We start from the raw sequence: 16,086 nt of genomic DNA, 5'->3' as shown, positions 1-16,086 counted from the left end.
ACAAAATATCACTGTTTTAACTGTAGTTGTTTGGGGATATTCCAGGTCTGCAAGAACATTCTCTTCCCTGTTACAATGGATCAAATATACACTGGTTGTGAAAAGAAACAAATTACCAACTCTCCCTTGAACACTGGTCCAACAAATGGTCCTGCAAATTTTTGGAAGATGGAGTTCTGGGAAACTTTGCTGAATATTCTTAAGACGACTGCTCTGCTCTTCCACTCTGTCAGAGAGAGGGTTTTTTCTTATCCCTAAAATGACTGTCTTCAGTAAGCGGTGATTCACTGAACTAGCCCTGAAGCTGCCTTTGGAAGCTCAGTATTCAAAAACCATCTGTGCCAGCAAGTACCAGGAGAGGGCTTTCACTTGATATTTAAACAAATTATACCCTCAGATATTTCAAACATACACTTTATGTTTATGTATTTTGGGATCCTAGCCATAGGTCTTAATGAAAAGCCAAATTACATTTTTCGTATTATTTTTAAACAAATCAATAAATAAAAATACTTGCATTTAACCTCCACATTTTCATTCTATAGACAAATACGAGGGACTCTGAAATATGAAAATTTTGCATTAATGCCACCTTAGCACTACTCAAATATTTAACTTGTAAAGCTACAAGCCTTGTGATGGTTAATTCTGTTCTTAAAGCTTTAACTCTTACAATTACATCAAACTATCTATTTCAGAAATGAAAACAAATTTTAATGCTAATTATTAAAAGCCTTACAATTCAAGAAAAAAGCTTCCAAAATTAAGCTGAACAGATTCAAAATCCAAAAGGTAAATAAACATGTCTCAAAATGTATTGTTTTTACTCTGACAATGGAGGTGCTTAAAAGGCTACTAACTAAAGAATTTAAACATTTGCTGTCCTCCCTCTCCTGCATATGTCATCCCCTGCCCTACCTTTGCCTTCCACGGCTCCATACCATCACAAACACCAAAAGGACCCACACAGCAAACAAAAATTGGGCAGGACCACTCCTAAATGCCTAAAAAGTTTTAGGAATGTTAGATACTTAATCTGACAACCCTGCATTAAATTGCAAAAAGCAGTAATATCTAAAGAAATTTTCCGATAATTTTGCCTGGTATCATTAAATAAAAGTATAAGATTCTGCAAATGCAGTATTTTATACTCTGCAATATAGAGGAGCTGAAGTCTTCCAAAGGTATCTCATTTCTCCTTCTCTTTCACTCTTGATTTAAACTGCATTAACAGTTAGTTCAGCAGGCTGAACTACTGATGGAACTACTGCTTCCTACAGAGGAAGCTGATTCTAGCAGACTACCTAAAGTACAAGACTTTAGAAGGAAAGGTACCAAAAAGTAAGCAAAGGAGGAGCAAGCGATCTCAAGTTAGCTGCCTCTGCCTTGTTGTACTTTCCTTTTCCAGTGCTCACTGGGCTCTAGGCCAAACTACTTCTGCAAGCTAAGCAGAAACTATTCCCTTTTTGTAGTTGTTAGGTTAGCTTTCTGCCAATTTATCAAATGGAAATGGTTTAGCACAGACCAAGAGCCAGAATCAATGAATGGGAACTGGTAGGAACGCACTACTAGGAACTGGGAGAGAGATCACAGTCAGGCTACTGTGTAATCACAGTCTGAAACTAGTTACATATCTGGTGGCAGTGCTATTTGAGAACACTTCACCCTTCCTCATCCACTTTTCTATAAAATATTTTTTCCCATGTTTTGGAAAGCAATCTTTCATATGGCTTCATCAAAGAACGCATATAATGAAAAAATAACCTCACCCCAACACTGATAGTATTCCATCTCCCCAAGTAAAGTTAGTCCAAAAAAAAACCCAACAGCTGTACTAGCACAGAAGAGGTAACTCGTGGGCCTGATCTGGATAATTTAAACTAATCCTGCCATTAGAAAAAATAAAAAATACATATAAAAAAAATAGCTATGGCCTGAAAAAGATGGAAAATAGTCCAAATGAACTCCAAAATTGTCCAAGTATATGATATACTTGTCCAAGTATATGATAGAGAACAAGTTTCAAGAAAACTTTTTAACAAAATGCTGGTAGAAAAATACTTGCAATTATGAGCACATTTTTTTCACATTTATAAGAACTGTATAAAAATCATTTATGTGTTTACAACAAACAGTTCTTGATCTCAGAAACACCAAACTTTTCCATCATCTTTTTCTCTTAAGCAAAATAATCATTACTACTCCCTAATTTGACCTCCTGCTCAGATCAAAAGGGTATTATTAAAAAGATCAAATTTCCAAAGAGAAACTGTAAGCTAGTATTTCTGTTGAACCAAGAAGCTGGATTGAAATCCAGTACTTCTCATTGAAAAACTGTCCAATGTGACTAAGCAAAATATCAAACAGGAGTTAGTTCAGAAAAGGAAAAAATGCAACGTCTGAAATATGGAGGGGTGGGGTGATTTGTAAATGGCAGCTTTTTGGATCTGCACATGTGCAGTGTTCTAGCTACAACAAAAACAGGCGCATATGTCAAAAGACATTAATGAGGAGACCAGAAACTTGATTGACATGAACTGGAGAGCTTTAGACAAAAAAAAAAAAAAAAAAGAGGTTTCTTGGCCTCCCCCTCTCCCTTGCCAAGCTGGACCTTGCTAACAGAGATTATAACCAGCAGGACTTCAGAAGCTTAGAAATTGCTTAGAGAAGGTAATCAGAGGGTCACAGACTACCATGGAAGTCAGACATCTCAAGGTGGAAATTGGGATAAAAGAACAGGTAAGACACAACACAGTCTTACAATAGCTTTCTATGCTATGTGTAAAGCTTCAGAAGTCCAAAGAAGAGAAATCAGGCACAATTTTCCAGTACCTTTTGGACTGAAATTTTTTGAGGAGTTTTTGTTGTTTATTTCTGCATCACAGCCCTAATGAGTAGCTCAGAAGATTAACAGAAAGGGAGTACATGCGTGCATGTGTGTCTATGTGTTCTAGCAGCCAACTTGCATGACACAGCTTCTACAATGCTTTAAATTCTAACCCCAGAAAAGACACGGAATAATCTAGATATAGTCTCCAAGTCTGTGAAATCAGCTTGCAGCCAGACACCAGTGTGAGTTGGCCAGCATGGTTAGAAGCTAGGAGGAGAGGGAAGGGAGCAATTCAGTCTGAACTGGCAGAAGATCCACAGAATTCATGACTCCAGGAAATCCATGTATCAGAAGAAGCTTCAAGGATAATTTGCCAATTGAATAACAAACGAGTTCAATTAAATGTGGGCTAGGGAACCAACAGAAGGAAGCAAAAGAATCTCTGATGGCCTTTGGAATTTGCCACAGACCTTTATCTTGCCTTGAAGCTGTGCACCAGAAGAGTTAAGTAGAGAGAAACAGAAGCTGTTCACCATAAAACCATTCATTTATAAATATATATATATATATATATATATATATATATATATATATATAAATGAATAAAATATTTCACCAAAGGTGACCACAGTTTGGTTCATCATAGAATAAAAGCTTTAAAAATGATTGTTTTTTAAAACCGGGGCAATAGACTAAGTTCTGATACTTAGGAAAAATATTTTTCCTATCAAGTATAGACAAGTGGGAAATTCATATTTGTTAAATACTGAACAAATCCATGTATTATCAGTAGGCTTTTTTTTTTTTTTAATAAATCTTGTGTGAAAGCTAATGCTATCTCTAACCAACTGAGCTTCTAATAAAAGTTTCTCTTGCCCTATTGTTGCAGGATTTCTTACAGGTGCATTACAAAGAGAACTTAATTCTTTACTGAATGGAAAACCAGGTAGGAGATCAAAAGGAAGAGAATGTAACAGGACAACACAAAACACAAGAAGCTCTCTTAGTCTGAAATACAAACTTAACCAGAAAACAGGAATATCTCCTACATATCTGAAGTCATAGGTCAACTTCAGAACATAAACAAGATTCACTTCTATTCCTAGCTCAGCTAATTCCTTAGCACTAATTTTAGCACATGAAAAGAGGGAGAGAACTCTGGTAAAAGCTATCCAAAATGGGAAACAAAAAGGCCTTTGGAAATGCCTGGCATTTAGACAGTCAAATGTCTGAGCCAAAACTGTTAGTCAGTTATTCAAAACAAAATGTTTGCATTTTCCTCAGAACAGACATATAATAGGAAGAATTACTTTGGCTCCTATTGTGAAGGCATATTTAGGAGAAACAAAAGAAGCCCAACTATGTATGTACCATACAATGCAGTACTCTCTAAGAGTTATCCAATGTAACACAACCACATTATTACAGTTCTCCACCTTGGCTAACGTATATCCTGCTTTTAAGGACTTTGCATTGCATTGTGTAGTATAACTATTTCTCCCTCTAAAATGACAGGGGAGACATGCTAATAAATCTGATCCTACTTCTAGAGCACAGTATTCTTATTAAAATTACATACAATTGAGCATGACTACAAACTTGTCTTTGCAGTTGCAAGGCCATTCTGTAAAACGTTTTGACACATTTGACACAAAACCACAGTTACTAGTATTAATATAAGATCTCAGTTCAAATTGTAAGCAAGACTACAGTTATGTTTTCCCAGATATTTTTCATGCCTTACTCTTTTTCCAATTTTCCTTTAGATTATAGAGAGAAGAAAACTAGTAAAAAGACACTGAGCATTTTTAGAGAGAGACCTACATACTTGTTTAGCTTTTCATCTAAAATATTCTTTATATACCTATTGAAAGGTAACACTTGAAAATACAACTAAGAAAAGATGTCATTTTAACTAGCAAATAAGACAAAATGTGCTCATGGTTATTCTAATTCAGCAATTTATATCTCCTTTTCCAAGTTACACAGTTCACTGAAAATATCAGTATGCTGCATCTCTAGTTAGTCCTACTAACTTTTGAAAAACAGTTACTCCTACCGGCTTTTGAAATAACTAATTCTCTTATTCTGCGGATAAACACATACCTCTCCTCCTATGGTGAGCAGTCCAGGTGAATCAAGCTTCCGTTTCTTCCGGGGACCGATAGCCGCCAACGCAGTTAGATTGGCATCCCTCTGCCTCATTTGTGCAAGTTCTTGTTGCTGCATCTATTAGAGGAAGAAAAATATGTTTAGATTGTATTCTGTCATCATATCAAAGCTACTCCCACACTTGGAAGCCCAAGTTGAAAGTCACGACATGAGCAATCACCAACAGTGCTGTCATGGTCCTAGAAATACTACTTTAGCAGCTCAAACATGCAGCTTTGTAGTAGAGTAATAAAGTTACAGAAGTTCTCTTTACTTCTCACAGGATTTCTACTTCCATATATCTCCATTCTTATCCTTGAAAACTGTCTTAGCCTGTAAGTACTATACACTAACCATATGTCCCCAGTTTAAGACTGATAGGAAGAATATAAATACCATTTCAAACCCTCAAAAAATACAATACCTCACACATGTCCTTTAATCTCAGATTTATGTTGAATGTTTTAACTAGACTTGATATTTACTTTCAAAAAAAAAAAAAGCTTATGTAAATGACCTCTATCAGAATATTAGCAGAAAGTAATACTGAAACACAACCCCTTCACACTGAATTTAAAACTGCTTTATGGGATTAGGATTTAGGTAACAATGCATTGAGTTTGTGTGAGGCTAACGAAACAACCTGCCAGTTGCATCACGTAACAGAGCAGCATGCTACACAAAATAAGATGAAGTACTCCAGCTACCACATGATGAAAAGGTAAAATTGCATACCCATTTTAATTGTGTAGTCCTTTTATAGAGTAAATGATAAGAGACATAGTTCCATGAGTAATATTACTTTAATAAAAATTCTGATAATTAATATTGCACAAAAATACTTGATTAGGTAAACAGTGTATGTTTTTAATCAGAAAAAAAACAAACACCTTTCTAGTTCTTAGTAATAATTCTTACTATGTTCAACACTTTGGGTTTGCAAAATCCTTCAGAAAATTCAGAGGAGGTGTTTGTTAGCTAATCCCATGGACATCCAACCTCAAGAGAAATGCATGGAACACTACCTCAATAAATTCAATACTGATAATAAAGACATTGCATGATACAGGCACAATTCTTCATTAAAATAAAACTTATCTGACAGGTGTAGATAGAAGTATCTCAGCCATTACTTAAATGTGAGCTGCATATACAAGTGAGGCCTGAACTACTTGGCCAATGTCAAAAGGAAAGGTGGTTTAAGCAAAAAAGCACAGTGTGTGGCATTTTTTCTCCATTTACTTCTGTGTAGAAAAAGCAGGTCTGCTTCATGGCTATTATTTAATGCAGTTTTCAGCTTTATTCATTTACCAGTAGATTATTTTCATGTTCTTCAGAAAAAGCAAATCCGGTACATTTTCACATTTTTATGCCACATATTTTTACAGCTTCAATTATTATTAGAACTGAAATGTGAAATTATATACAAATAAGCATCTCACTTATCTACAGGATAAAAGAATTCCCTAACTACAAAAAAGAAACATGGAAAAATATCTAAATAATAGTGCAAAGGTCTATACATACTTCTCTTTGCCAACTCATATTAGGTTTTTAGCTCAAATATCTTTGGCTCTCTTCCAGATTAAATGCCAGTTAGACAGACCTGCCCGCTTACCCTTTCAAGGTAGATAGCAACAGTGGTGAGCTCTAATCATTTACAAAGGTCATGATCGGAAGCTAGCCCGTAAGCAGTCATTTAAAATTCGATTGATCCCTATTTGTAGTCAGGGAAAGAAAATGGACATTTCAGCTGTATTGTAATTATGAGGCTTCAAGGCAACTGTAAATAGATGTGCAAATCCAGATACTGGCAAATACCTTAGAGAAGAAATTATTACTATAGTATAACATATATCCAGGAAAGGTTGAAGATAAAACTGCATATAAAAAAAGATCAATCATCTTTCTGCTAATTTGCCATGCTTGCCAGCCTATAAGGGTTATCACAATTATCAGAAGTCTGATGAATATTTAAGCTAGGGCCAACTGGCTTAGAGTGATCTCAGACGAAGTTGTAAAGTGGATGGCTTCACAGAATAAGAAATTTTGTAGCATAAAAGTTTTAGTTTCCTGGGAGGTATGGGTCAGAAATAAAGTCTGATGGAGAACTGGTACAATAAAAAGGTTATTATATGAATATCTTATCCAAAGTCAACACATCCAAACCAACAGTAAGCTAATACTTTGCCTATTGTGCTACTTGTACTGCAATATACAGTGATTGTTTCAAGATGTGATGTATGCACATAATGCCTCTGTAAGGCTCTTCTAAGAATGATTTTTATTTTTGCACATGCAAATTGTGAAGCAAAACATGCCATTAAAACATTAAAAGCAAAATATGCCATCTCTCTAAATTGCATAAAATGGGACATATTCTGCTCTCACTTAGAAAACTGCAAAGTTTCTGGTGCTGTTTTAGCAAAACATGAAATAGATTTTAAGAGTGTGCGAAAGGGCTTGCACTCATTTATTTCTCAGGTTCTTTGTCCTTTATTTTTTATTCAGTGAGAAGGGGTAAAGATAGTTTCAATATCAAATACTAATCTCTGACAAATGTGTTGGCCCAGCACTTGCCCAAACAAACACGCAAGATTTTCAACTAACTAATTTACCAAATGACAGGAAACCTGGCTCAGCAAACAGAGCCGAAGGAGCTGGGCTGTTTTACTGACACCCGGTGTGAGTACTGGCAAGACCTTCCCCTTCACTTCCCTGTGCCTCTCACCTCTCCTCACCCAGCAGTTAAGTCGATAAGCTCTCCAGACACGGATCTCCTGTACTATGTGCCTTACTTGTCACCTAGCCCTGTTGGGACTAACACGCACTACTTGAACACAAATAAGGAATATGCTGCCAGGTACAAAATCTCCAGATAAAAACACAATACAATTTCTGATATTGGCTTTACAATACACACTTTGATGTACTACAATAGAAAATATAAACCTTCTTATATAAACCTTAATTGCTCAAAACATATCAAATATGTCAAAAGCACATAAGCATTATCACTAAGATCATAGTATCCTGAAGTTTTATTAAAATTATGGCTGAAATGATGGAATACTTGATTGATACTGTATTATAAAAATTTTCATAACTCTTAAAAATTAGTTTTTACTGCTGATTTTTGAAAAGCTCATCTGAAGGCAGAGAATCATAAAATTACATTTGAAAATAATTGAAAGAATTACGATCCTGATTACCAAAAAACGTATTAATCTTGCAGCAATTAGTGTACTCCAGCTGGCTTAAGGGAACATCTTTACACACTCACTACTAACTATCAACTTGCTTACAATAAAACATCTTTGCAGTTTACAGACAGTTACGAGCATGACATTTGACACAGTTTCTGGATTATATTTATAGTCTTGAAGCACACTAACCATCACTACTTCTTGATTCCCCCATCCCAACTTTCTCTTGCTTCCATCTCCAAGTCACACACATACAGCCATGTTTTCATACCCTACATCTGATTACCTCTGCCAATCTCTTTCCTTCTCATCATCCGACTCTGCATCAAAAAATATCAGCAATTATAGCCTTTCTATGTGGAGAAATAACCAACAACAGTGTCTTGGCTTTAGTTCAAAACAAGGGGACACTATACGTGTCACAGAGATGTTCATACAACGTGGCTGCTGACACCTGACTCAACAGGAGTCTCTCAGTGAATTCAAGGAAAAATACAGGCTGTTTTTAACTGAGAAAACCTGATATGGTTATCGAAGTTATCTTGCAAAACAAGTTTAGGAATAACCAAGGATTTTTATGGGAGCTGGGTAATTAACATAGAACTAAACATTCTGCTTTGGTGTCAACAGAGATGTACATTTAAGATGTGCCTTGTGTACCACATATGTCGAATTCACAGCCCTGACCAGTGGATGCTCTTTTCCCCAGTATGTTCTGAAACTGGGCTCTCTGTATCAAGTGGGAATAACTTCACAACCAGTTCTACCCAGTTACAAAGTCATTACTGAATTTTCAGTGCTAAAAATAAAGTGAATTAAGTGCAGCCATCTTCAGTGCTTTTCTGATTTTAAACTACTTCTAAAAGTACCTATGATACTAAAGCTACTTAAGCTTCTTACTTTACATGGCCAGTGATATTTTAAAAGTAAAAAAGCAGCCTGTTATTACAATAGTTTCCCTCTTAACTAAGCCAGTAAATAATTTCCAGATATTTAAACAAATGAAGCACCTGTTAATAACTATACATCTTGATAAAAGAAATTTCCTCTTAATTAACATGATTTAGCAGAAATTAATCTAACTCACTACATCAATGAACAAGATGCAACTGCTTGATAGCTGCATTCACACACACTGTCATTTTCATACTGGACTGCTGATGCAATATCACTCTAACTTCCCTTCATCCACAATTAATATGGATATATCAATAGCATATTAAAATTTCTGCCCTCTGGAAAGGAAGTAATGTTTCATTTGGAACTAATCAACAACAATTAACTTTTTTGAAAGTCAAAATATTTATCTAAAACACAGACAAATATTCCAATATATTATACAAGAAAGATGCTTACAAATGGCATGTTGTTCTTTGCTCCTTATCTGCTCCAAAATTATTTTTAGCATACCACTTACTTACTGAGAAGTATTTCATTACTTAATTACTTGAACTTACAGAGATCCCTTTGACGAGAAGCACAGTATAAGAATTAAATACCAATACTATTTCACACAATTATATTTTCTTCCTTGCGTATGGCAGTATAACATTAAAACCACACAAAGAACACCATTTTACTACTTTAATAAAGTGAAGCTAACGGAGGTTCTAAAAACTTCAGTTTGTTTTCCTTAGCCCATTATTTGTTATGATACATTTAGGTATTTCAGAAAAGAAACGCCACAAGCCATATGCTACAAGGAAGACAACCATATGTCTATCTCAAGTATCAACATTCAAGCTTAAAAATCTAGATTTAGTAACTTCCAAAGCACAAGAGCACATTTAGCATGTTTTGTAAATCATTTTGGAATAGAAGCCGAGCATTTTCTTCAAGCTGTTTCTGCACTACAAGTCATCGTGAGAACAGTCACTGAGATATTAATAAGTAAATATATGGTGTTGGTATAAGCTCAGCAATTTTTTTCTTCTCAAATTTTTCCTACAACCAGTAGTAGCAGTCCATGCAACCAGAATAAACCACCTGTTTCAAAGATTAGTAGGGATTCATTTTCAAGATTTCTTAAAGACCTAAATCCTCCATTCATTGCTGTAATTAGTATTATAATAATCCACTTTTCTACAAGATCAACTAAAACAGTAAGAAATTCAAGGAAGGTAAGGCTAGAGAAACAAGTAACGTGAATTTGTTCAAGGAAACAATTTCATCTGGAAAGACGATCATGAAGGAAATTCATACTTGGTATGAGCACCTATAGAGGTCAAACAACCTCTCCAGCCCAGAAAATTACATGGCCTAGCCGTGGCTGTGATCTGTACCAGAATCAGAGGAGTCGTTTCCTTCAGTGAACATAGAAGTGAGTATTCCAAGAGAAATAAATCCATTCACAACAGCTATGCAACCATTCCAGTGAATCTCACTTGCTCACTTGAATCCACAGGATAAGGAATGTCAAACCTCAAATGAGACACCAGGCTACATCAGAAAGACAGGAGCTATTCAAACCCAGTACCAAAAGGCATCTGGAAATGAAGGCAAAACGTGCTCCAAATGGAGGGCAAAAAGTGAGCAAATTGAAATTACCTTTGCCTTAAAGCAGAGGTGTAGATGGATATGGGCCTGAGCTGTGGTCAGTAAGGACTGCAGTAGGAGAGATTTCCTTCAGTGTGATCAGAAACAGGATGACTGGACCACTAATGACTCAAATCTACACACAAATACCTTCAAAACCAAAAGGAAGAACAGAGTGGCATCACATGAGAGACAAAAAGGTCAAGGAGGTGTTTCTCTAATTTCAGGTAGAAATCAGGGGTGTTTTTTGGCCTGGAAGGAAAATAACCCGGTGACAGAGAGAGACAGATGATTGTGGAGATAAAGAGGAAGGAAGAGCTTGAGGAGGTAGTCAAGTATGTTTAAATACCGTCAATATAGGATTTGATAAGGGAATAGAAGCAGAGTTGTAAAAGTAAGTTTCTACAGTCACAGAGCCAACTCATCTCACAAAGAACTACACTATGGCTACTTACAATCCCCAGCATAGTTCAGAAATACAGCCTGAGAAGAAGCAAAGAGGACAGAGACGGGGCTAATAGCCCAACAGAAACTATAAATATTGACAGACTGTAAACCGCAATCAAGAATGAAGACAGCCAGGACTGAACACTGAGCAGGAAATTGGCAACAGAGAGCACTAAATGGCAGAAATGTTTGATGAAAGCAGGATCATATAAACAATGATTTAAGCATTGATTTCTAGCCAATAGGCATCAATGGAGATCCTTCCTAATTCCGTTTGCGATGGATGGTTTAATTCTTGATAACAGGGTCATATGCTGGGAAAAGCCTGTCTTAATTGATGGTTCTGCAGCATATATCTATCAGTCTCAGACAGTGATTGCACCCCCTGGAAAAACATCTTTTTTGCTGAGGAGAGCCTGAAATGTGGAACCATTATACATGTCCTAAGACATCCATGACAGAGGGTGCAATTAAAAAAATGAAACTCATTAAAAATGCTGGCAGTAACCTCAACAAGTCCAGGACAATGATCAAGAAGGATCAGTAACCCAGTTAACCTCAGAGAGAGAGTCTTGAAAAACAGCTAACGCCTGCAGAATGCCCACGCTAGGTTCCCTCCTCTCCTCTGCATTACCCAAGTCTCTAAAGGTCAACAGAACTCCTACAGCAACAACACCCGGCTGGTGTGAAACTGGCCCAAAGTAGCTAAAGTTACAACGTGGCTCTGCAGTAAGGCAACACAGAGAAGGTTTACATGTGTAATAGCAAAGCATACACTGAACACGTCCTGTGAGACTTACAAACACTCACAGCTTTGCTAAACCATACCTAACTTCCTTCAACGTAAAGCTAGATGCTACTTCTCCACAAGTGTACTCTCGTCAGACAGTAAAACCTCCAGTCGACACCTGTGATGGCTGCACATCTCTTTGAAGGAGATGAAGGTTTTTCTGTACTGAAAAAGGGGTGCGTGTGTGCTTTTTCTCTTTCCCACACACTTAACAACAGTTGAAAATTACTGCACTGTGTTCAAAAAATCACCCTGGGCAAAGACTAAGCTGGGAACATTTCAGCCCCCAAGATGAATGTTTCTTAAAAATAATGAGCATACGAATACAGTTCTGGAACCTTAACTGGGGTACTTTTGACCAGGTGTATTCCCTGCAATAGACCTATCCTGTTTATTACTTTTAATCTTGTTATGTTCTAGAAGTTTGCTCAAAATTTCCATTAACTTTTGCCCCATTACTTTTGAGAGAATGTGTTAAACTTCTGATATAGAAAATGCCAGGTGCATCCTGCCTTTTTTATTCTTGCCCAAAGACAAGCCTTAATCGTAATTTTCTGAAGTCATGTATATTATCTAGTTAAATATGATTTTTAAAATAATAATCAGTTAAACAATTTTATCTCCTCAATAATAAATAGTATCAGAACTGATTTTTATATATATTCATACTAAAATCTTTTTACAGCTTACTCATAGCTTATAAAAAATCAAAAGCATGAAGAAATTCTTTTGTCTCCAATGTTATTTTGTTCCCTAAATACTTTGAAGAAATGATCCTTATCCCACTAGTACATTTCATCAACTAACACTCTTCACAGATGTTTATGAAATACTTCTTGTTAAATTTATATATTCTTAGTTGTTTGACTTTTTGGTCTTCCAAATACAATGCACTATTCTAATTTAACTTTAAACCATTTATTTCTGTAACTCTCCAAGCAGTTCTTAAGCTATATTCATAGTAACAGAATGCATAATAATGTGTTGTTGTTTTTTTTTTTTTTGAATAATCTTAAAAATTCTAAATAAACTTAGAATAAATTTAGAGTAACAGTCTTTCAGATTCCTGTAAAAGAGTTCCACAGCAGTGTGCTTTGTGCCCTTTCAGTAACCTGATTCATTAATATTTTTCATTCCTGAAAATCTGTTGTTGAAGCTTCAGCACGCTTTGTCTGGTTTTGGTTAAACTATTCCTTGAACAACTTATCTCCGTTAGCACCAGTTCCGGGCTCTTACGTATTAAGCTGGAGATACCCCTATTTTAAGCCCTTGTATTTGCTAGGTCCCACGGTCTGTTTTGTAGATTTGCGGATGCAAACACAGATCATTTGAGGAAAGGGCTTCTGAGGGACAGATGAATGACAGAAGACAGCATTATTAGAGCTGGCAACTTTTTGAGAGGTCTGTAGTAAGATCAGAAGAAGTTCTGAAAGAATCTTCCTAAGATTTGTTATTCTATTTTTTTGTTATATGTCTTCATTTTATTTTGGATCAACTCAACAAGACAATTACAAATGTTCTCAAACCGTTTTTCAAAGGAAACTAAACATGTTTGTGCAGTCCGGGCAGACAGAAGGAATGGTAAGAATACCACATTCAAAAACTTGAACAACTCACTTGCAGGTTCCTGAATCCACGTGCAAGCAAGAGATCTTCGCTCCTGGGACACTGACAATAATTTTGATCTTCTCCTAGTGTTAATGTAAATGGGGGTTACTACCCCCTGAGATTTCTAGAATGTTGTCCTTTGCCCCTGAAGCGAGACATGATGGGAGGATTCCGAAACTCATGCTTTAATGAAGATCACAGAATATAAAATAAAGTGAAAATCTATATAAATTATAGTCATGTTCATAGTTACAGACTAGAGTTGAAGAGACCAGCAAACCTGTTGAGCTGTGGTTTCTGTTAGGGAGATGTGAGAGAAGCATGGGGTAGGGTATACTTGGATAATGGGATAACTCAATTAAGAGAAGTGATGAAACATGATTTGCCTTCTTTAAATCATGCACTGAAAAATATGAGGCTCAGATGAACCTCTCAACCAGGCTTTCTCTCAACTCCCCACACTTGCAGCTGGAGTGCATGCATTAACTCCCAGAGGCTGGGCCATCTAGTAGAGTTTTACTGTAGAGTTAACGGTTGTATGAGGGCATTTATCAATTGCTCTGTTTTTTAGATGATTAACTATTCCTGAAATAACATTTTGGAAAATATCCTTTAAAGAATCTTTCATTATATCTGACTAATACAACAACTACTTGGACAGTGAAAACTCTCCATAAAACACCAAAAACTTGGGGAAAGTATGCTCTTGGTTAGTTTGTCCATGGAGCAAACTGGAGGCTAAGGTACACAGGAAGACCTCAACTTCAGTACGTCACACCGTAAAAACGTGAGTCAGCCAAAGGTTACCCCATTCTTCAAAATAAACTATTTCCGTTTTTTTGTAAAATTTCTTGGCCTGTATCCCATTACTACAAAACTTCAGAAGAGCAGAAAGAGTAGCTAACCAGAAATTCTGATAAGAGGCTCTAGCAACTAGATTATTCCAAAAGAAAATGTCCAGATTTTGATACTAGTACTCTACACCATTCTTATGGGAAAGCTGTCTCTGAACTGCCAGTTTCATTTGAGGAAATGAGGCAAATGCAGCAATCTACTAAAAAGCATTTGGCTGTAATAAGTAATTTTGATCAAATAGTTGGAAAGAATGTGATTGAAGTTAATTTCCAAAGTGTCATAAACAGATGGGAAATGGGCAGAATGGAGACTAGTTGTGCACTTTTAACACAATATCCTTTTTTTGCAGCCTGGATCGTGGTTTGATCAAGTCTAAGTGACATGACAAAAACAATTTTAATTTATTCTGAAACTATATTCAACTAAAGAATACACAGTATAGCAAGTATGCTGCTCTGTTCAAAAGTGAGATTTGAGGCAGAGCAGTGTGAGGAACAAAAATAGCCAGACACCCACCTTCTTTTTCCCCTGAAAAGTTGTGGGGGTAGTACTGGGGGTTCACTTGCAAAATGGAAGTTCCACTGGGGATGCAAAACAAGCTTGAAATTTAAATAATCTACATCTTTTCTATTTTAGATTTAACTACAGCAAAACCGATACTTCTCATTTCTCCTGCAGATCAAGGGAACAAAATACCAGTGTGGGGACAAAATATTTCAAGCAATTTTTCATACATTGACAAGTAGTAAATTAGGGAATCTTGTAAGTACAATACAGTAGTCATCCCCTTCTATTGATCACATATAATTTACATCTTACAAAGATGTGAATTCTTGCATTCTCACTCCACAAGGAAAATCTCAATGATTTATTCATTTCAAATAAAAAATAGAAGGTAGATGAGAAGAATTACTTCACAGGCTGCAGCCTTCTCAGGGCACTAGTGCTAGGCTCTTCTTTCGCACTGCCCGAAGGGCCTTTGTGTGCAAGTCCCTCTAATTAACAAGGTGAATCATGCAGCAGTTCCCTAATTAGTGAACATGACAAGCCAATGGAAACAAGCAGACAGACCTGGCTTACAGATATGGTCAACAAAAGACACAGCAACATGCCATTAAAAAATGTATATTTCATGTAAATAAAATACAAAAAGTAAGAGAACTAGTGTAATACCTAATTTTCCTTTTCATGTTTTATGCTTATACCTCGTTTATTGCAGACATAAATAACGACACAATAAATCAAGGTTTCCAACTGCAAGTCACACCACCTCTCCAAAATCAGAGTAGCTATCCTACATGAATAAGCATCTGCTTAAGGGGCATTATTTGTTTTCTCTCTTGTTTTTCTGCTGTAAAGAATTGCAGTTACATTAAGCTTAACACTTTAAGAATACCTTAATTAATTCATTTTATTCAAAGTCAATTTTTCTTGAAAACCTTTATCACTAACAGATGAAGTTAATGCAATAGTTGCACTATTATTTACATTATAATGTCTACATTCCCAATATGTAAGAATTCTTATCATTTATAGAATGATAAATAAATAAATAATAATCAAAGAATCAAATCTGCATTAAAAAGAAAATGGGATTATCTAAAATATAGCTTCTTACATTCACCTTTTTTAGTAAAATATTTTTCAATCTTTCTCTCTCCCTT

General features: G+C 35.9%; 1 protein-coding gene across 2 annotated transcripts in view; it reads right to left on the bottom strand.

Annotated features, from left to right (window-relative positions):
* Positions 1 to 16,086, bottom strand: part of LOC137862137 (transcription initiation factor TFIID subunit 4-like) — a 142,520-nt gene that overhangs the window by 40,482 nt on the left and 85,952 nt on the right. For both annotated transcript variants that reach the window (XM_068693835.1, XM_068693834.1), the window contains exon 14: positions 4,937 to 5,059. In XM_068693835.1, the coding sequence (XP_068549936.1) occupies positions 4,937 to 5,059 (123 nt within the window). The remainder of the gene's footprint in view (positions 1 to 4,936; positions 5,060 to 16,086) is intronic.

The sequence above is a fragment of the Anas acuta genome, chromosome 10 (assembly GCF_963932015.1).
Source record: "Anas acuta chromosome 10, bAnaAcu1.1, whole genome shotgun sequence".
In the NCBI taxonomy this organism is placed as follows: Eukaryota; Metazoa; Chordata; class Aves; order Anseriformes; family Anatidae; genus Anas; species Anas acuta.
This window is presented reverse-complemented; position numbering and strand designations above follow the sequence as displayed.